Source organism: Crassostrea angulata, chromosome 7, assembly GCF_025612915.1.
Source record: "Crassostrea angulata isolate pt1a10 chromosome 7, ASM2561291v2, whole genome shotgun sequence".
Classification (NCBI taxonomy): Eukaryota; Metazoa; Mollusca; class Bivalvia; order Ostreida; family Ostreidae; genus Magallana; species Magallana angulata.
In genome coordinates this window covers 23,014,116-23,035,072 of record NC_069117.1, presented here as the reverse complement: position 1 = coordinate 23,035,072, position 20,957 = coordinate 23,014,116, and the positions used below count along the sequence as shown (strand labels likewise).

The 20,957-nt window shown below is 34.2% G+C and overlaps 1 protein-coding gene and 1 long non-coding RNA gene across 2 annotated transcripts; both read left to right on the top strand.

Moving 5' to 3' along the window:
• The first annotated feature begins 9,486 nt into the window (after positions 1 to 9,486).
• LOC128156989 (uncharacterized) lies at positions 9,487 to 13,292 on the top strand. Its single transcript, XR_008239778.1, has 4 exons — positions 9,487 to 9,510; positions 12,639 to 12,761; positions 12,881 to 13,039; positions 13,145 to 13,292. It is a non-coding gene; the product is annotated as an uncharacterized LOC128156989 (long non-coding RNA).
• A 204-nt stretch (positions 13,293 to 13,496) lies between these two features.
• Positions 13,497 to 19,057, top strand: LOC128191243 (uncharacterized). The gene is made up of 14 exons (XM_052863334.1): positions 13,497 to 13,563; positions 13,674 to 13,826; positions 13,933 to 14,091; positions 14,197 to 14,352; positions 14,461 to 14,619; positions 14,725 to 14,880; positions 14,988 to 15,146; positions 15,252 to 15,404; positions 15,512 to 15,670; positions 15,776 to 15,931; positions 16,040 to 17,795; positions 18,040 to 18,163; positions 18,368 to 18,505; positions 19,043 to 19,057. The coding sequence occupies exons 1-14, from the start codon at positions 13,497 to 13,499 to the stop codon at positions 19,055 to 19,057; spliced, it is 3,510 nt and encodes a 1,169-aa protein (XP_052719294.1).
• Positions 19,058 to 20,957: the final 1,900 nt, after the last annotated feature.

The following is a 20,957-nucleotide window of genomic DNA, read 5'->3' as shown; positions in this document are numbered from 1 at the left end:
TCTTGTATGTTTTGTGTAATCAATAAAAGTATAGTCAGTCATGTCGTGTGAAACCACCGGTAACAATTAATATATTATTTTACGTACAATGGTAATAGAGTAAAGAGGACCAACATCAATCACTGAAAACTGTTGAAAAGAACACAGACGAAGACTAATATGCCAGAAACACTGCATCTAACCTTTGATCGTGCTTGAAGGTAAAACAATATGTATATGCTGAGGTGTTTACAGCATCTTGAACATTACTGCTTTCAAGCAAACAATGCTGTGGTGTTTACAGCATCTTCAACACTACTGCTTTCAAGCAAACAAGTGCAACAGGTGTACCAAGCTGTGGCTGACATTATAAGCCAAAGGCATGCCAAAACGATACAAACCTAAACACTCAAGCAATGCTTTGTTGTTCAGCACCTGAGTACAGGTGCATGTACTAAGCCCGAGATCTCTACTGCAAATTATTTTGCTCATGCCCAAAAAAGATTAAAGGAAGAAAATGTCAGTTCGAGCTTGGGATTGTTGATTGTAAACTAATATGGAACTTTGTAAGCAGGTGTAACATCGTGTTAGATATTAATTTTTGCAGTCAATAACGTATTTGGTTAAGTTTGCTTAAGTTAGTATCGTTTAGTTTGTACACATACTTTAAATAGACCGGTACCTTCGTTGTATTATGTGTCACTTACAAGTTTAAAAAATTGAATAGGTTTCAATTGAATTTCAATATTAAATTTCATCAGGTTACGACTTTTTACAAAAAGACTTTTCACCAAATTTTATTTCTTTATGCTAATAATATCTAAGCATTTTTACTACATATAGTCTGTATAATTTTTTCACATGTATATAAAATATAGGGGCATCAATAATATATTAGCTTTCTGTCATTAATGACTTTTTATAGACACAAGTGTACCAATTTTACGAAATTGTTAATAACTTTTGCATGTCTTAATCATAATTGGTCGGTAACATTTAAGAATGAAAAGTTTTTCCTATTTATTGTAAATTGTAAAAAATAACACTTCGTAAAAAAGTGTCAGATCACGTTAGTTGCATTTTTTCCTTTCAATCACGTATATGATTAAGTTGACTGAAATTGGTATGCACAACTGCACATTATCATAATATACTATTATACACAACATTTTGATGTCTCCTTTTCAGACTTTTTTGTATAGGGTTAATTTATAAAGGTAGTGGTAAATACTTTTGCATCCAATTTCGTCACTAAGGGAAAGTTTTAAAGTGCACCTGTTCAAAACAAAAGCATGTGGTATTATGGGGATTATACGGTGATTTATGTAAAATAAACATAGATTTTAGAAATATGTTTGATATTTAGAAAAACGAGCGACATACTGAAACCAAAAAATGAACGAAAACTTTAAAATGCGTGTACCGTATTGATGGAAAAAAATCCAGCTAATATTACCTGAAATACGTCGATGAGAAGAACTTTTTTTAAAAATTGTATCCTTTTTAAACCATCTCAAAAATCCATAAAACGAAATACAAATTCAAAGCAGAGCAACACTGACCACAAACTAGATAGAGGTAATATCAGGGGTCTATTAGGAGTGAGCATCTTCTGCTGACCGGTCACACCCGCCGTGTTCTCTTTGTCGTAATCGAAAAAAGGGAATAGTCCGCAGACAATTAGGTGAGAAATTATGGTCTAACAATTAGTATGAAAAACGTCAGTCAGCATGCGACCCAGTGGAAGATTGTATTTACTTACAAGGTCGTTGCATCGACCATAGAACTTACGAAAAGATGACTTCAAACGAGACTGTTTATAGTCCTGTTTTATTAACTTGTTTGTCAGTAGCTTGTCTCGCCTTAGAAGCTGTTCATACAAAGAGCATGCCCTTGCGTATTGAATTAAGGTGGTATGGGACACTTCCATGTTGTGACGCATTGTTTATCGAAATAAACAATAAAATGCAGTATAATTATATAAGTTGTTTCTTTCCCGATATTGTCACCTAACAGCCTAGCGCAGTGGGATAAAAGGTTTACTACAAATCTCTAAATCATGAGTTCGAATCCCGCTTTTTGGGTTAAATATTGTAAAATTTGAAAATTCTACACCGGTGAAAGTATTTCAATTATAATGTACTTTAATCTACATTGATATCGACAGATCTCCCATACCACCTTAACTAAGATACAAAAACACCATATGCAGGTGATGAAGGTATGTTGCTACATAAGTAAGAAAAGTTGATCGAAGTCATCGCGTTTATCATAAAGTTTTGTTGTTAGGTTACCATCGATGTCCAATTCCAGTAAAATATTCAAATATGAAACAGATGACGAAGACTCTGTGGTATCTTTATTTCAAGTTCCCTGGGATATATCGAGTCGACGTAAGTATGGAAATAGGAATTGTTAATCGATAATATGTCGTCAATCTACCTGAATGTTGAGTTAAAGGCCACAGCGAGTGATTTATTTTTTCACGTACAAGTTTCTGAATAAATTCTGCTTCATAAGAATACAAAAATAGATTTGCTAACAATGGGGCACAATTGGTGACCATGGGAATTCCAACAGATTGTTTGAAGACTTGATTTCCAAAAACTACATAAATGTTGTCTATCAGAAACTCAAGCATCTTTTAATGGCAACTTCAGTGTACTTGTGTGTGCAATCAGAATGGTTTTTAACAAAATAATTTTTAAGATTTCCAATGACAAGGTAAGTATTTTTACGATTTCCATTTTTATTGAAACAACAACTGTCGATGTTATCAAAAAGCCTAGATTTTATTTTGTCATGGGGAATGGTTGTATAAAGCGTTGAAAAATCGTACGTTTTGATTTTATTGATTTTGGTAAGATTTTGTGACCTCGAAGTTTCTAATAATTCTTTAGAGTATTTTAGTATCCACATCTGATTCACACCAATTCTGTAGTTTATTGTTGTTGAAATTAAAGTATTTTAGAATTATAGATTTCAATTCTAAAAGATCATGTAGAGAGTTCAGAAAAGTTTTATCCAAAACACATTGTAGTGTTTTCAATAATACTATATATTTCCTAAGTAGATTAATAATAAGTTCGGCTTCTTAAATGTTTGACATTACATTGATATCAGTGCTCCCTATTTAAAACATCAGACAACCAGATGAGAAGTGCACTACAAAGCAAAAGCAGACAATGAAATATTTTTTTTTCTCAACTTGAGATTGGCTTTTCTCTTACATCTCTGGGTATAGAATGAAAACATGAAAATTCATTAAAAACAACATATTTTCACACGCTGATTTGGACCATGTAGCTTTATACTTATTTTGACTTTTTAATGAAGTTATGTAGAACCGTGCAAGTAGTGTGTGCCATATTGTAGCATTAGTCATGTCAGGCGAGGAAAAGATGGTGAAAATCTGCTACACTCTAGTATTTGATTTTTATAATTTAAAGTCATAAAATGTGATTTAGAGGCTCAATTATATTAAGTATCAGATTGCAAGTTAGACGAGTGAGTATTTGCTAAACATGTTAAAAATAGTGCAATGAATTAATGTCTCTCCTAAGAGACCACTCACCGTTAACAGATTTAATTTCTATAAAAGCCAGAAAATCACTATATTTTCTGTAAACATGGGGATACAGACTTTCAAATTGTGGTATGTATTAATTTAAGTTCTAAATGTGACATAATTGTAAGAAACCAATTGCGCATGTAGACATGATTGCCTGACAAAAACCTGTTCAATTTGTATGTGTTTGAAAGTGATTTGATAATGCATACTCACACTTAACACATTTTGCCAAATTTGATAAATCTCGGTTGTACGTATAAAGTCACCAAAAATTAATTTTCGCCAGATTTAGATTTCTTTACTCCAATTTTGAAAAAGATTCGCCACTGGCGAAATTAGCGAATATTTCAGATGTGTAGTTTATTTTTAAACTTTTGTAAGAAAATTACATATTTGCTAATATAGAAAAAAGAAGAAGTCCCTGAAATGTTCAGGCGTGTTCAGCAGAGAGAGCGCCCGCGAGCGCTCGCCAAAATTTGTGTTGCGGGTATAGGGAATTTTGGAGAATTCTAAATTAGTCTAGAACAGAAGAATTATTGTCTTTGTGGATTTCACTCCATCTTCTTATCTAGTATGTGTATGAATCCATAATGGCATTTTTGTTTTTGTTTCTTGATATGAAAAGTGTTTTGGTTTTTATTTTATCTCAAACTTAGAACTGTAGAAATTTAGTATCTTAACTTTTCAAAAGCTTTCATACCATACTTCTTGGAAATCATTTAGTGATACAAATGAGGAGAGTGCATATACAGTACATACCAAAAAATTGGTCAATACATGCATATTTAAAAAGTTCAAAATATTAATATCTTAAACATATAGGTCTGCATAAACATATACATGCACATGTATATGTGATATGATAGAAATAATTGTAAAACATGGGTCGTTCTAAAGTGACGAAAAGGATTTTTGGTACAGTGGGAGCCCTGTCACGGCATACGCAAAAAATCATGGGAAAAGAATATTTGTCCCATATTTTGAATTATATGCTATAAACCACTATTTTCATTTGAAACAGGTTGGTAAAAAAATAGAATCACTGCATTTATATTTACCCCCTCCCCCAATAAATATTTCCCTTTTTCAAAATTCACCAATATTAATCCTAATTTCTTCAATAATTATCTCACTACATTGTTTGTTACAATGTTACAAATTAAGTCGGCAGTCAAAAGTATACGGGGGAAAACATTGCATAGTACAGATTGACCAAGGAAGTAAGTCAATTTTATATCAAATTCACAGGTGTCATGTGCAATGGAGCGTAATTACCTAATCATATGTCGTCTACTGTGGGTCAAATTCACAAGATAATCAAGCCACATTGTGTATACAAGCAGTAATTAGAATTTCTTAGTGAATTAATCCAAGTGGTGAAAAACTCCAAACTGTGCGTTTATAGCTATATGGTAAATTTTGGTAGTTTATTTTGTCATTGTCGATGTTATTTAACATTGAGCAATGAAAACGCACGATTGCACTTGAAAGTCTTTTCCTGAACAGTTAGGAAGATGTAAGAGGTACACTTTGTCAAAACCTCCTGTTATGCTGACTAGAAACCAGCTGGGGTTTGCTGAAGTAACACAAGATTACGACAAATAAAATCCATGACTTGGGGCTTGAGTTGAAGACACATGTAAAGCTTTATTACCTTCATGAAACATTTACTGGAATTTTGTAGGCACTGCTGTTTATTCTCTGAGAATCAGTCTCAAAGCAAGGACCCCCTGTTTGTTTACATGATTTTGTTTTTAGCTCACCTGAACCGAAGGTTCAAGTGAGCTTTTCTGATCACCCGTTGTCCGTCGTCCGTCCGTCCGTCCGTCCGTCTGTCTGTCCGTCCGTCTGTAAACTTTTCACATTTTCAACTTCTTCTCCAAAACCACTCATCCAATTTTCACGAAATTTGGCAGAAAGCATTATTATATTAAGGAGATTATAAATTGTAAAATTCAAAGGGCAATCCCTTTTTAAACGAGAAATAATCATGAAACTGTGAAAAAAGGGGGGTATCTTTTAAAATCTTCTTCTCAAGAACTGCTGCTCCAATATTACCAATATTTACATGACAACTTCTATATATAAGGCAGATTCTAAATTGTAAAAATGGTGACCCTCAGTCTCATACTGGGACCCTTAGAAGGGTTCAAACTATGTGTTGAAAGCGTGTTCTGATCGTGTGTTCATTTATATAAGATCGGGCTCGTTATTCGGAATTACGAAACGGAAGCTCTTTGTTTGTACTAACTAACCGCCATTTTGAAGAAGATTTCAGACGTCAATTTTGACAAAAGAAAAGTTTGTGATTTGCCGGTTTAACTATAAAAGTAACGTTTTAACGAAGAATGATATAAAGAATATTTTATTAAATAGTGGTAAATCGTAGTTCCGAATTCAGCTCTACAGTAAACTATCAGCATAATCACCATGCCATTTGTTTTTACACTGCGTTTTCAAGATTCTTTTTTTTTTTACACTTAAAGCTATTTAATTTGTCATCGATTATTGGAATAATTGTTGCGTAATTTAATTTTAAAGTTTACCGATCGAATCAAACAAGTGCAACCACGACCTTGGTAAATATGAATGGTACTGATATCGGAGAACAATGTTACTACGATTTGTTTTTGCAATGAAAGATTAAAATCGGGGTTAGATGTTCTACAGACGTTTATATCATGTTGATGCTACATTTTGACAAGCATAAAATGAAATAAAAGAAATTGTTTTTGTTTTTCAATGTTTTGTTTATTAATAATAATTAGTTTGCATGACTGTATTGCATTTGGAGTAAACATAATTTTAATTTTAAGCTGTGATAGCAGTCTAACAATTTTTACGATAAATTGGCAGGCCAATCAACATCAAAATTGTTAGACTGATTTTTATGGACCCTTATTTTTAAAATATGAACTATAAAGAACAATATTTATTGTTATATTACTGGCGTGCGACCAGTTCTCGCCGAGTACCATTTCTCGCCGGGACATTGTGGCGTCATTTTATCAACACATAAAATTATATACGAAAACTGACGTCACAATATACTGGCGAGAAATGGTACTCGGCGCGAAATGGTCGCACTCCAGTAAGGTTCTCGGACACTGCTAAGGCAAGAAAAACAAATATGTGTGTTTCCTATTTCATCAGATTTTAAAATAGGGTAGGTAGTTTTTTTTATGAGCTTTTCAGTTTTCCCCTTTCCTAGCATATGATTTTTCTATACATTAATAAAATGTATTTTACAGGTGGAGCAATTGTGAATAGTGACAACATGCGAAAGATAAAATTGTTATTATCTTCTTTTCATGTATTGTTTAATATATGGCAAAATCTTGAAATATATGAGTTTTACAATATTTATTAAGAGTTCACATCATAATAAACCCTTTCGAAAAAAAATGATGCAAGGACTATTGTTCAGGTGAGCGATTTGTGGCCCATGGGCCTCTTGTTTACCATTTGTATTTTTATAATACCCGTAAATGGCCAATCAGAACGTTAAGAAAAGTACAAACGTTTAGAAAAGTACAAACTGGTAGCACAGAACGACATACAGACATGATTGACAGGAAAATCACAATTTTTTTTAGAAATTATAGGCTCGGTAGAATATTTTGGTAAATCGGGGGGAGGGGGGGGGGGGTATGTTTTCCACACTTCAGGTGCCTGTGTATATGGCACGGAACCTTACTTTATGTAAAAGCAATTGGGTTACCCGACAAGTCTCTTTTTCACTATGTATATATTGTATAAGGGCAAACTTCTGGGGTTACAGAACACCCCACAATTCCTATAGGGACATGCTAATAGGGTTTTACAAGTTTAACATTCCATGATGTCTTATTGGACAAATTCATGGGGTTAGGAAAACCCAACAGATCATCATGATCATATAAGGACAACAGGAAGTACATATTTAAATTGTTTTGCAACTTCCAATTCAAATGAAAATGGAGGTTTGGTTCTTTGTGCTGCTGTTCTCACTACTTTTCATGATTTTTATTTCACTTTTATTGGGCATTGTCTTGATGTTTGTGATGTTTAGAAGATGGTCAGCACTTTTCCGTCTTTGGACTCATGATCTCCAGTGAACAACATGATTGATGATTTGATGTATGAAGTATACATTAAAGATCAGGAGAACTTGAGGTTCATTTTCATTGTTTTTCTAGAATTGAATATAAAATGTAAACTTTTAACAAAAATACACAGTGACTCGATTGTATTTGGATTTGGAACTTTTTCACTGGAAGTTGCAGAGACAATCACACATCTTTTAATAAAACTAAAAGTTCCATTTGAATGTGAATAGGTAAGTATATGCATATATTTGGATTATGTAATGGTTACTATACTCCTAGTTTAATAATATTGTTCCTTACATTATATATCAATTTGTGAACTTCTACAGTGGGATCTTAAGATAAAAGACTATAGCACATAGTGCACTAAAACTTGAACCCAAAGCTCACATTGTATAGACAGAGAAGTAACCTCACAAAGCTTGTCCTAATTTTTTGCTCATGTAGAGGATGTTTGTCAGCCATAGTTCTACATGATACAGAAAAAAAGAACATGGAATTTCCTACTGCTTTTATTGGATTTGATTCGAATGAGGCATTTGTAAATGTGTGCTTATATTGCTCCGACTTTGATCTTGATGTCTTGGAAATCTTTATCAATGGCGCCAATTTTTTGTGCTTCTTTAATATTGAAGATTTTGATGCATGCTGTTTTTACTGTCAGTTGAATTCATTCAGTGTTGAAAAATATGTTCTCATTTGAACTAATACCTACAAAAGGTAAGCTTGTTTCATGAGTGTTTGTATTACATCTATTTGGAAATGCAAAAAAAATTTAAGTTTTTGGTGGTCAAGTGTAAATGATATATATGTATTAGAGAAATACACATGTACCTACAAGTATTTTGGTTTGAATCTCTACACAAATTATAATAATTGGGCAGTGAGTTGGTGCTTTCATGAGACCCTTATCATGAACAGAGGACTAACTTCAAACTTATGCTATATGATGTATATATGTATACGGTCAAGTAACCTCACAGTGTTAAACCCCATAATGTGTAGACAGACAATTAGCGTAACCTTGCAATGATAAACCTATAATGTGTGAACAGACAAGTAGCTTCACAGTGTTAAACCCCATAATCTGTAGACAGACAAGTAACCTCAAAGTGTTAAATCCATAATGTGTCTATGGACAAGAAACCTCAAAGTGTTAAACCCCACAATGTTAAACCACAATGGCCATAATGCATAAACAGACAAGTAACCTCACAGTGTTAAATCCATAATGTGTATATGGACAAGAAACCTTGCAGTGTTAAACCCCACAATGTGTATATAAACAAGTAACCCCACAATGTTAATTAAACCCCATAATGCATAAACAGACAAGAAACCTCACAGTGTAAAATCCATAATGTGTATATGGACAAGAAACCTTGCAGTATTAAACCCCACAATGTGTATATAAACAAGTAACCCCACAATGTTAATTAAACCCCATAATGCATAAACAGACAAGTAACCTCGCAGTGTTAAATCCATAATGTATGTACAGACAAGTAACCTTAGTTATATTTTTAACTGGTTGGGTTATCTCCCTAAGTAGAAAAATAAGAAGTCTGGGACTTAATATGAAAATTACTATTTATAAGTTACCCTTGTTTAGGTTTTTATGTCAAATTGATTCAAATATTCTAGGTAAATTACTCAAGTTACAGTTTAATTTATTGAATATTTTTTCTTCCAGAAATGACAAAAAGAAAAAGACCAGTTAAAAGTAATGGACATGCATGAAGAAGAAAAAATAGGAAGGATTGTGTGGGCCCAGGTAAAAGGTGTCCCCAGAACAATGATGTGGCCTGTAAGGCTTGAAGGGGTGGAGAATGGAGGCAAATATTCAGTGTTTTGCAATGCTGACCAAGCTATGTAAGTTTACTGCCATATCTATCCAGTTTTACGTTGATTAGCTCACCAGAGCCAAAGAATAGCAAAATAGCATGAAGGGATTTAAAGTTGATTCATACCATCTCCCCCTGGTGTCAGAGAGGGTCCACAATTAGAGGCAGTGGTCCAATTTTACATAGAAATATATAGGAAAAAATCCTCTGAAGAGTATGTGGCTATAATTTTTAAAATAATATGGAAGCAAGTTAGTATGAGAGGTTTCAGGTTTGTTTAGACCATGACCATTACCCCCCTCCCCCCCCCCCCCCCCCCCAGGAGGTTTTGATGGGACCAAAATGTGGGGAAGGGTCAAAATTTGATAAAGTCTTACCAGCATATTAGAAACATCTGAAGAACAAGGGTACAATTGTCAAACTAATATTAGACACAAGCTAATATATTGACGATTCAAGTTTCTTTACACAATTACCCTCGAGTCAGAAAGGGGCCACAATTGGGGTTCAAATTTAAATGCATAGAAATTATAGGAAAAAAATTGAGTAATTTTAAATCAGTTATTTGTTAAACATGTTAAATAACTATGCAAGTAAATTTGTATCTAGAAAAGTTCTTTATTCTTCCATGACCCTTAAAGATGAACATTGCTCGTAAATAGGCACTGGCACACAGGGACCTGGTATATAAACCCTTCAATTTCGTTACACCCGATTGCACACCTGAGACTTGTGGCCGACGTGTGGTATTACTTCCGTGGTCTTTGGATTTTATGCATTTATTTCTTATTCATGTGCATATTCTGTTTGTAAATAATGCATTGACCAATTTATTTGGTGTTAGTATTCTCATGGATTGGAAAAAAAGTGTGTAAAATTTGATAATTTAATCGCGACTGAGTAACACGGCGTGGTAGGATGTACGTCCACACAGGTGAGACCTCTACAGCAAAGTACTTTGAACTGTTTAGAGGTCTGTATCTTGTATAGCGGTTTAGAATAGGAAGGCTATAATTTTTAAAATTGTTTCTCAGGTAAGCAATGAGGCCCATAGCTTTTTTTTTTTTTTTTTATTATACAGAGCATCGAACACCAAAAAGTATCTGTTTTGCATAGTGTTATTAGTGTATAGTTAATTTTTTTTTCAATCAGAGGTTGAACTTCCATGTTTCATTTTACAGTTTGACTGCAACAAAAGTGGAATCATTTTCAGAAATAAAAAAATGGCAGGAGAAAGGCATATATACGTAATAAATGTGTTTTGAATTTCAGTTCATTTGAATGATGACGAAGGTTGGACACAAAACTCAAGTTTTTTAGTTAAAAAATTATTGGTTCTCTAAATTGCCTGTTGGAAATTTTCTTCCATTAAGTGCCCTCAAACTTTAATTTTTCTTCAAAAGTTCGACAGGTTTGGTACAAAATCATGCTACAGCTAAGTAAAAAAAAAAAAGCAAAACCTTGTCTGCTGCATAAATGTTGAATTTTTTGGCCTGAGAAACTAAAGATTAATTTTTTTTTAAGCCTACATCATTATGGAGAAAAATGCCTCTACAAATGTTTGAAATTTTTGGTTCTATGGTCTAGAGGTTGTTAATTTGGTCAAAATGAATATTGTTGTGTCATTAATTTTCATTGGCAACAATGCTATATCTCTCTTTTAGGCCAACCTAAGAAAGTTGCAGTGGTAACTAATTCTGCATTATTTTATCTATGATAGCTCTGACTAAAGGACTAAAGTTTTGTGTCGATCCTTTATAGATGTTTATACAATGTGTGTGCATTTAAATCAATGTGATTTCAGCATATTGCGTATAGAATATTCACTATATGGAGAGGGGAATCGGAAATATTCTTAGACCGTTTATTTTTGACTTGTCATTTGTTGAATGCACTTTTGTAAACACTGCTGCTTTAGATAAACACTTATTTAGTATTAAGTTGTAAGCTTACAAAGCACAGTTTAATTGTGAATGTAAATTCAACGAACATGAAGCACCAGGATTTGGTTGCAAGGATCAACAGTAATTAATCTAAATTTCTGATTCACACTCTTCATATAGTGATAGAGGTACCTTTGACTTCATATCGAGTATAATTGATTGATAGGCCCACATTTCTAAACGCTGCAGTCCACATTCACTTTTTTTAAATATGAGAGTTCCAAGAAATATTTTCAGGAAGGTTCTACAATAGAACTATAAAAATGTGAAAAATTGTACTTGCTGTTGTGAATGGTTAAAATTTTAAAGTGGTGAGAAATTGACATAGGGTCTTCTGTAACATGTATTGGATACAAATGCAGTTATTGTGGTACATTGAATTGGGCCCTGAGAGTCATCCCCATCCTATTTTTGGAAGGGGGGGGGGTACTTTGTATCGGGCATTTCAGTAATATTAATCACTTCTGCTATAATTTATCTCAAAACGAAGAATTTTTTCCTCTGTCATGGAACTTTTCCCAATGTGTAAAGCTCAAAAAACAAGTAAATAAATAAGATATAAATTAACGCTAATTCTTGTTATTCTCAGACTATTATAAAACTTATGATTGATTGATCCCTATAGTGGATTATTGCTGATGTACAATTGCTTAAATGCACTTGCAATGTAAAGGTGCACATTTCTTTATATATATATAATTTTTAAAGATGGTTTGGGATTTATTGTTTATTCTTTTACTTTGTTCTTATAGGTACTAGATTCCAGAGTTGTTGGATAAGCTCAATCATAATCTGAGTCTCATTTTTCTCCAATATGTTCCTTTTATGTACTTGGATCGAAATTTAATTCATCTAACTCTGGATTTACAAATCATCAGTTGGACTGACAAGGTCCTTAAATTCTGTTAATAAAAACGAGGACAGTCCTTGAGAAATTTGACTACTCTGGAATAAAAAAAAACCTTGAGCCAAGCCATGTCTCTTGCTTTTTGAATGTTCAGGATCTTGAATTGTTATTTTTAAAGCCAAAATATGGCTAAAATATTGTTGATGCTGTGTAAAACAGCACAATCTGCAAATTGCATGTCAGAAATAGTTGTATAAGCATGAATTTTCATTTCACTGTAAAGATTAGTAAATTGATATGGTTGTAATAACTCTATCAATATATTATCTTTCCCAATATATTATATATTATACATATATTTTTCAGAGGTGCTCAAGAAGAGAAAACACACTTTGGAAAGTTTTCTTGATGATGTAACTTGGGCTACATCAACAGATTGCTTCAGCTCATCAGCAGTTGGTTCTCCAACCACCTGCGATACATCTGCAGGTGATTTACAGTTTTTTGGTGTTTTTTTTAGCTACCTCTAAATTTAATCGTCAGATATGACAAGTATGTTTTGTAATACTTATGAGGTTTTTACATGTATATTTTAATTTCCGTTGTAGTGGTCATTGAAAGTGTTTTTGATGACATGAGTTGGGCGACACCATCTGGCCGTTCAGAAACAGTAGTTACTCCAGGATCTATTGCATGCACTATGGTTGCCCACTCTCCCAAGACAGATGTAGGTCAGATAACAAAGACCCCGTGTGATACATCTGCAGGTGATTCACTGTTATTTTAATTCTGAATTTCAATTGACAGATATGACAAGTATGTCTTGTAATCCTGATGAAGTGTTTACATAAATATTTTCATTTCCATTATAGAGGTCATTGAAAGTTCTCTTGATGACATAAGAAGGACAACATCATCTGGTTCAGAAACGGTAGTTACTCCAGGAACTATGACATGCATTGCAGTTACCCACCCTCCCAGGTCAGATGTAGATCGATTGGCAGCAACCACGTGTGATAAATCTGCAGGTAATTTTTTTTTTGGTTACCTTTGAATATAATTGTCAGATATGACAAGTATGTATTAAAAAACTGATGTTGTTCTTACATGTATACTTTCATTTCTGTTGTAGTGGTCATTGAAAGTGTTTTTGATGACATGAGTTCGGTGACACCATCTGGCCGTTCAGAAACAGTAGTTACTCCAGGATCTATTGCATGCACTATGGTTGCCCACTCTCCCAAGTCGGATGTAGGTCAGATGACAAAGACCCCGTGTGATACATCTGCAGGTGATTTACTGTTATTTTTAATTCTGAATTTAATTGACAGATATGACAAGTATGTCTTGTAATCCTGATGAAGTGTTTATGTTACATAAATATTTTCATTTCCATTATAGAGGTCATTGAAAGTTCTCTTGATGACATGAGAAGGACAACATCTGGTTCAGAAACAGTAGTTACTCCAGGAACTATGACATGCATTGCAGTTACCCACCCTCCCAGGTCAGATGTAGATCAATTGGCAGCAACCACGTGTGATAAATCTGCAGGTAATTTTTTTTTTTTGGTTACCTTTGAATATAATTGTCAGATATGACAAGTATGTATTAAAAAACTGACGTTGTTCTTACATGTATTCTTTCATTTCTGTTGTAGTGGTCATTGAAAGTGTTTTTGATGACATGAGTTGGGCGACACCATCTGGCCGTTCAGAAACGGTAGTTACTCCAGGATCTATTGCATGCACTATGGTTGCCCACTCTCCCAAGTCGGATGTAGGTCAGATGACAAAGACCCCGTGTGATACATCGACAGGTAATTTACTGTTATTTTAATTCTGAATTTCAATTGACAGATATGACAAGTATGTCTTGTAATCCTGATGAAGTGTTTACATAAATATTTTCATTTCCATTATAGAGGTCATTGAAAGTTCTCTTGATGACATAAGAAGGACAACATCATCTGGTTCAGAAACGGTAGTTACTCCAGGAACTATGACATGCATTGCAGTTACCCACCCTCCCAGGTCAGATGTAGATCGATTGGCAGCAACCACGTGTGATAAATCTGCAGGTAATTTTTTTTTTTTTTGGTTACCTTTGAATATAATTGTCAGATATGACAAGTATGTATTAAAAAACTGATGTTGTTCTTACATGTATACTTTCATTTCTGTTGTAGTGGTCATTGAAAGTGTTTTTGATGACATGAGTTGGGCGACACCATCTGGCCGTTCAGAAACAGTAGTTACTCCAGGATCTATTGCATGCACTATGGTTGCCCACTCTCCCAAGACAGATGTAGGTCAGATAACAAAGACCCCGTGTGATACATCTGCAGGTGATTTACTGTTATTTTAATTCTGAATTTCAATTGACAGATATGACAAGTATGTCTTGTAATCCTGATGAAGTGTTTACATAAATATTTTCATTTCCATTATAGAGGTCATTGAAAGTTCTCTTGATGACATAAGAAGGACAACATCATCTGGTTCAGAAACGGTAGTTACTCCAGGAACTATGACATGCATTGCAGTTACCCACCCTCCCAGGTCAGATGTAGATCGATTGGCAGCAACCACGTGTGATAAATCTGCAGGTAATTTTTTTTTTTTTGGTTACCTTTGAATATAATTGTCAGATATGACAAGTATGTATTAAAAAACTGATGTTGTTCTTACATGTATACTTTCATTTCTGTTGTAGTGGTCATTGAAAGTGTTTTTGATGACATGAGTTGGGCGACACCATCTGGCCGTTCAGAAACAGTAGTTACTCCAGGATCTATTGCATGCACTATGGTTGCCCACTCTCCCAAGTCGGATGTAGGTCAGATGACAAAGACCCCGTGTGATACATCTGCAGGTGATTTACTGTTATTTTTAATTCTGAATTTAATTGACAGATATGACAAGTATGTCTTGTAATCCTGATGAAGTGTTTACATAAATATTTTCATTTCCATTATAGAGGTCATTGAAAGTTCTCTTGATGACATGAGAAGGACAACATCTGGTTCAGAAACAGTAGTTACTCCAGGAACTATGACATGCATTGCAGTTACCCACCCTCCCAGGTCAGATGTAGATCAATTGGCAGCAACCACGTGTGATACATCTGCAGGTAATTTTTTTTTTTTTGGTTACCTTTGAATATAATTGTCAGATATGACAAGTATGTATTAAAAAACTGATGTTGTTCTTACATGTATACTTTCATTTCTGTTGTAGTGGTCATTGAAAGTGTTTTTGATGACATGAGTTGGGCGACACCATCTGGCCGTTCAGAAACGGTAGTTACTCCAGGATCTATTGCATGCACTATGGTTGCCCACTCTCCCAAGTCGGATGTAGGTCAGATGACAAAGACCCCGTGTGATACATCGACAGGTGATTTACTGTTATTTTAATTCTGAATTTCAATTGACAGATATGACAAGTATGTCTTGTAATCCTGATGAAGTGTTTACATAAATATTTTCATTTCCATTATAGAGGTCATTGAAAGTTCTCTTGATGACATAAGAAGGACAACATCATCTGGTTCAGAAACGGTAGTTACTCCAGGAACTATGACATGCATTGCAGTTACCCATCCTCCCAGGTCAGATGTAGATCGATTGGCAGCAACCACGTGTGATAAATCTGCAGGTAATTTTTTTTTTTTTTGGTTACCTTTGAATATAATTGTCAGATATGACAAGTATGTATTAAAAAACTGATGTTGTTCTTACATGTATACTTTCATTTCTGTTGTAGTGGTCATTGAAAGTGTTTTTGATGACATGAGTTGGGCGACACCATCTGGCCGTTCAGAAACAGTAGTTACTCCAGGATCTATTGCATGCACTATGGTTGCCCACTCTCCAAAGTCAGATGTAGGTCCGATGAAAACGACCATGTGTGATACATCTGATGCTGAATTTTCAAATGACCTGTTGGATTTTTCTTCTGGTAGTGAATATATTTCTGAAGATGATGAATTGGATGAAAGTGACCCAGAAGCCAGTGAATCTTCACCAATAGAGAAAAAAAGAAAACCCCTGCAATACTCTGAAGGAAAAACTGGGGGAAAAAACCAATGCCAGAAAGAAAGAATCTTAAAAGAACTAGCTGAAAATGATGAAGTAATTAGTGATAGCAATAGTGATATATCAGTGGAGTATCCAGATTTCAGTGCGCTAAATAAGCCATCTTTGCTTCCAGTGTCATTGTTAAATGATGAATTTTCAAGTGCTGATGATTCAGATGTCCCTTTAGAGGATCAAAATATAGATCCTGAGACTGTTGCTTATGGTGAAAAGTTTCCAAAGATATATGTTAAACTGGTACGGAAAAGCCAAACAACCAAATTAGGCAAAAAGAAGAAGACTGAAAGAGTGTATGATTCACACTATCCTTGTATTTTCTGTGGCAAGATGCAAACCAATTTTTCGCATCATTTAATGAGTTCTCTTCACATGAATGAAGCAGAAGTACAGGCTATCCCAAAGGTCAACTCCACAATGACGAAAGAAGAAAAGCAAAAGACTGTAAAAGAAAGAAAGACCAAATTTGAACTGCTGCGCCTTCGTGGTATTCACAAACACAACACTAATGTGATAAGTGAAGGAAAAGGTGAAATAATCCTTGCCAGGAGAAGTACAGAGAGGGAGTTTGATCTTAATGCTGTAGGTCCTTGTCCAAGGTGTTTTGCTTGGCATCAATTGAAAAACCTTAAGAGACATCAAAAGTTATGCCCAAAGTATGATGCTGATGAATCATATTCAAGCCAAACCAGTCTCAATATACAGAGTAAAACGTTAGTGGGACGAATTTCGGACCAGGCTTCAAAACTTGTTGTGACAGAAGTTTTCACTATCATGCAGCCTGACCATGTATCTCAAGTGGCCCAAACGGACCCACTTATCATAAGCCTTGGTAATCAGTTGATGGACCGTAACAGAGGAAACCGTGTAATGAGGAAATATTATACCAGCCAGGGTATGAGACTGTCTGCAAAACTCCTAATTGCTCTGAAGGAAACAACAGGACATGATGAGGATCTTAATTATTTCCTCCAACCTTCTCAATTTGTAAATGTGGCAGAAGCTGCTCTAAAATGTTCAAACCAAGACAGCATCGATGAAGAAGATCTTTCGTCACCAAGCAATGCTATTAAATTAGGGTATGATATAAAATCATTAGCAAGTTCAAAACTAGCCAGTGCTATCATACATGCTGATGAAAAGAGGCAAAAAGAGGCAGAAAATTTTCTGCAATTAATGAAAATGCAGTGGACTGTGAAAGTAACGAAGCTAGCAAGAATGGTTTTACAAGAAAGACAGTATAATAAGCCCAAGTCATTGCCGACACCCGAAGACATTAAGAAAATAACAGAATTTATGAAAACGGAGATCTGCAACCTTGATCTTACTGACATTTCATATGCTAACTACAAAAAAGTTGCTGTGTTGACTTTGGCCAGGATCACACTGTACAATAGAAGAAGGTGCCATGAGGTTCAGGCAATAAGGTATGTATATCAAAACAGTACATAGTACATAAATTTTGGGGTCCAAATATGATAATGTTTTGTTGACTGACCTTTACACAAAATCTAAACAGTAAAATATGTTAAAGTGTATTTTGTTCTGTGCAAATTGTGCAGGGAGGTTGGTTTTAGAAATAAGAGGAGAGTCCATTCATAAAAGTATGAATTTAAAGGCATAGCTTCTTGCTGCATTTTAGATGTTGATATGCAATGTTTCTTTAATCAGATTGAAGGCTTACAATCAGAGAAAAACTGGTCAAGACGATGTTCAGGCACAATTGATGAAAGAGCTGACTTCATTCGAAGCACACCTTTTAATGACTCAGGAAGTTGTTGAGATACGAGGAAAGGTTTGTAAATGATAATTATCTCCATTAGAAAATGCACTTAAAGATGATATTTTCGTATTTTGTCTATCCCGATAAAAATAGAATATAAATACCAAAAAGATGCCTATGTACAGCGATGACATCAATCATGTTTGTTGCAATTCTTTTGGCCACTCAGTGTAGAACAATAAGTCAATGATTTAAGTCCATGAGTTTCTATTTTAGGTTGGAAGATGTGTTCCAGTTATTTTACCTCTGGAAACGCGCCAGGCTTTAAGTTTTGTTGCAAGCAAGATAGTCCGAAAGGCATGTTCCATTCCAGTTGAATCTCCATACCTTTTTGGTAGCAAAAGTAAGTGCAGAGTGTGTATGTTTATAAATCAGTTATACATAAAATGGGGGATTCAGATAATTCATAGCTTGACTGCCTGTGGACAGTAAATTATGCTATCCCCCTCCACTGAATTCAATAATTCGTGAAATAATCCTTTACCTTATTAAAATAAATTAATTGCAGCAAATTTTCTGCAATTTAATTCAAAACTGCATGTTTTGCAGTTATTTAATAGGAGTAGCAAACTATAAGCTGCCAAAAGATTTCCAGAAACTCTTTATTTTTGCAGTTTTCTGTCGGGACTGGTAAATATCTAGCTAACAAATTTTAAGTTGCCGTAAGACGACCAAAAACAGTTCTTATCCTTTTCATACAATAGCAGAAACAAACATAGCCAAAGGTTTGCCAGATATTGTTCTTGACAATTTCATGCTGGCTGGACAGCATTAAATTGAAAGATTTAAATATTATAAATAGGTTACCAGTTATACAAGTTTTGGCAATAAGCTAAAAAATAATCTTAAATGGCTAGATGTATTTTATTTCTCCATTGATTTTTATTGCAGCTGGAGGTGTATTGAGGGCGTATGATGCCATATCAACTGTTGCTCAAGAGGCTGGGCTGTCAAGTCCAAGCCTTATTCGTACAAGTAATATGAGGAAATATATGGCCACCATGGTTCAGGTAAAAATCAATATCCTTTCTATACTCTTTGACCTGTGGTTGGTTGGACAAATTGTTATTTTATAAACAGTATTACCATGTTATGTTTTACACTACAAGTACATACTTTTATGAACAGGCTCTTGATACCAGTGAAGCTGAGAGGAGTTGGATCATACAACACCTAGGGCATAATATGGATGTGCATTTACACCATTACAGACAAACATCTGATGTACTAGAAAGAACAGAAGCAGCAAAGATTTTGTTGATTCAAGATTTTGGAATAGTGCCCCATTATGTGGGAAGAAAACTTTCCGATATTCAGTTGGATGGTATTTTGATTTTGATTTTGATGTCATAGCATGCACCAGACAGAACGCGTCAGATGTAATTATAGCTACAAATTGGAAAGTCATTTTTAGACTTCATTAGACAATACACAAATTTTTTAGGGTGTTTTGATTAGTTCTTTTGCAAAGCAAGTCCAATCCTACCTTCACACACTTTGACTTGGTGTTAATTCCTAAACGAAAGAGATTTCATTTGGCTGCATACTTTTCTGCACCCCATTTTAGCTAGCATTATTAATTTGCATTTTCAAAGATTTTGAAATTAAGAGAAATACAAAATTTAGTTAATTTCAGCTGTTACTACCTTTTTACAAACAATATTTTTATGATGATCCAAATGAATATAAGACACTATTGGATCAAACTGGGATGTACTGTATCATTCTTGTGTAATGGAATGTTACAGTACCCGCAACGTTATTTTTTACAAGATAAACGATAGGATAGGATTCACGCACGATAGGTTAGCATTAACGCACGATAGAACAGTATACACGCACGAAAGGATAGGATTAACGTACGATAGAACAGTATACACGCACGATATGATAGGATTGATACACGATAGGAAAGGATAAACGATGCTCATGATAAACGTATGATCGATTTAAACGATATTTACGAACAAACTGATAATGGCAGAATTTGAGAGAGAACACGTACAAATAAAGATTTACGTAGAATTTCTTTTCAGTAACAATTGCCGAGTTGTTAATCATCGCTGCATCATTTATAGAATGTATAAAAATGACAAGTTTATTTTTTTTTCAATTAAAATTTTGAGCTTTAATGATCAATAAATTTTCTGTATTGTTTTCATTACCGAACATCCTAGCCGATCGCCGCGAATATTTCAGCCCGAGATTAAATCACTCGGAAAATAGCGGGTTTAATTATATAAATCCAACTCTTGTATAAAGTAAATATAAAATCTATCATACAGTAAGTACATTTCTTTCTGTATAAGAAAGTGATGCATTAAAAACGAATTATTACAGGCAATTTAAATAAATATTTACGCAGATACACATTCCGCGTACGATTTGTTAACATTGTTTTCATTACCACACACTCTAGCTGATTGCCGAGAAAATTTCAGCCTGAAATCAAATATCACACGGTAAATAACGGGTTTAAAATAAAACTCGGGTTTTAATTAAATATAAATTATATCATAAATAGTTTTGTTTCTGTAAAATATGAAAATATAAAAATTATATTGCATAAAAGTTAATGTTTACGCAGGTATACACTCTGCGTACGATTTAATATATACGATATACAGGTAAATATGTTACCTTGTTCCTAAGAACTTCCTTTTTCATTTTCAATGTTAACAGATATGATTTACATATAATATTGGTTAATTTTGATCTAAAAAATTTAAAAATTAGTATCCTGACGGAATGTTGGATAGGATTTTACAATTCTTGTTCGATAAATAGTCGTATACGGCGCACCGAA

Excerpts from the sequence above, each read along its gene's own strand:
- LOC128191243 (XM_052863334.1), top strand. The coding sequence starts at position 13,497 with ATGGTTGCCCACTCTCCCAAGTCGGATGTAGGTCAGATGACAAAGACC. Across the intron at positions 14,620-14,724 it reads CCCGTGTGATACATCTGCAG|AGGTCATTGAAAGTTCTCTT; the intron begins GTGATTTACTGT and ends TTTCCATTATAG. Across the intron at positions 15,932-16,039 it reads CACGTGTGATAAATCTGCAG|TGGTCATTGAAAGTGTTTTT; the intron begins GTAATTTTTTTT and ends TTTCTGTTGTAG.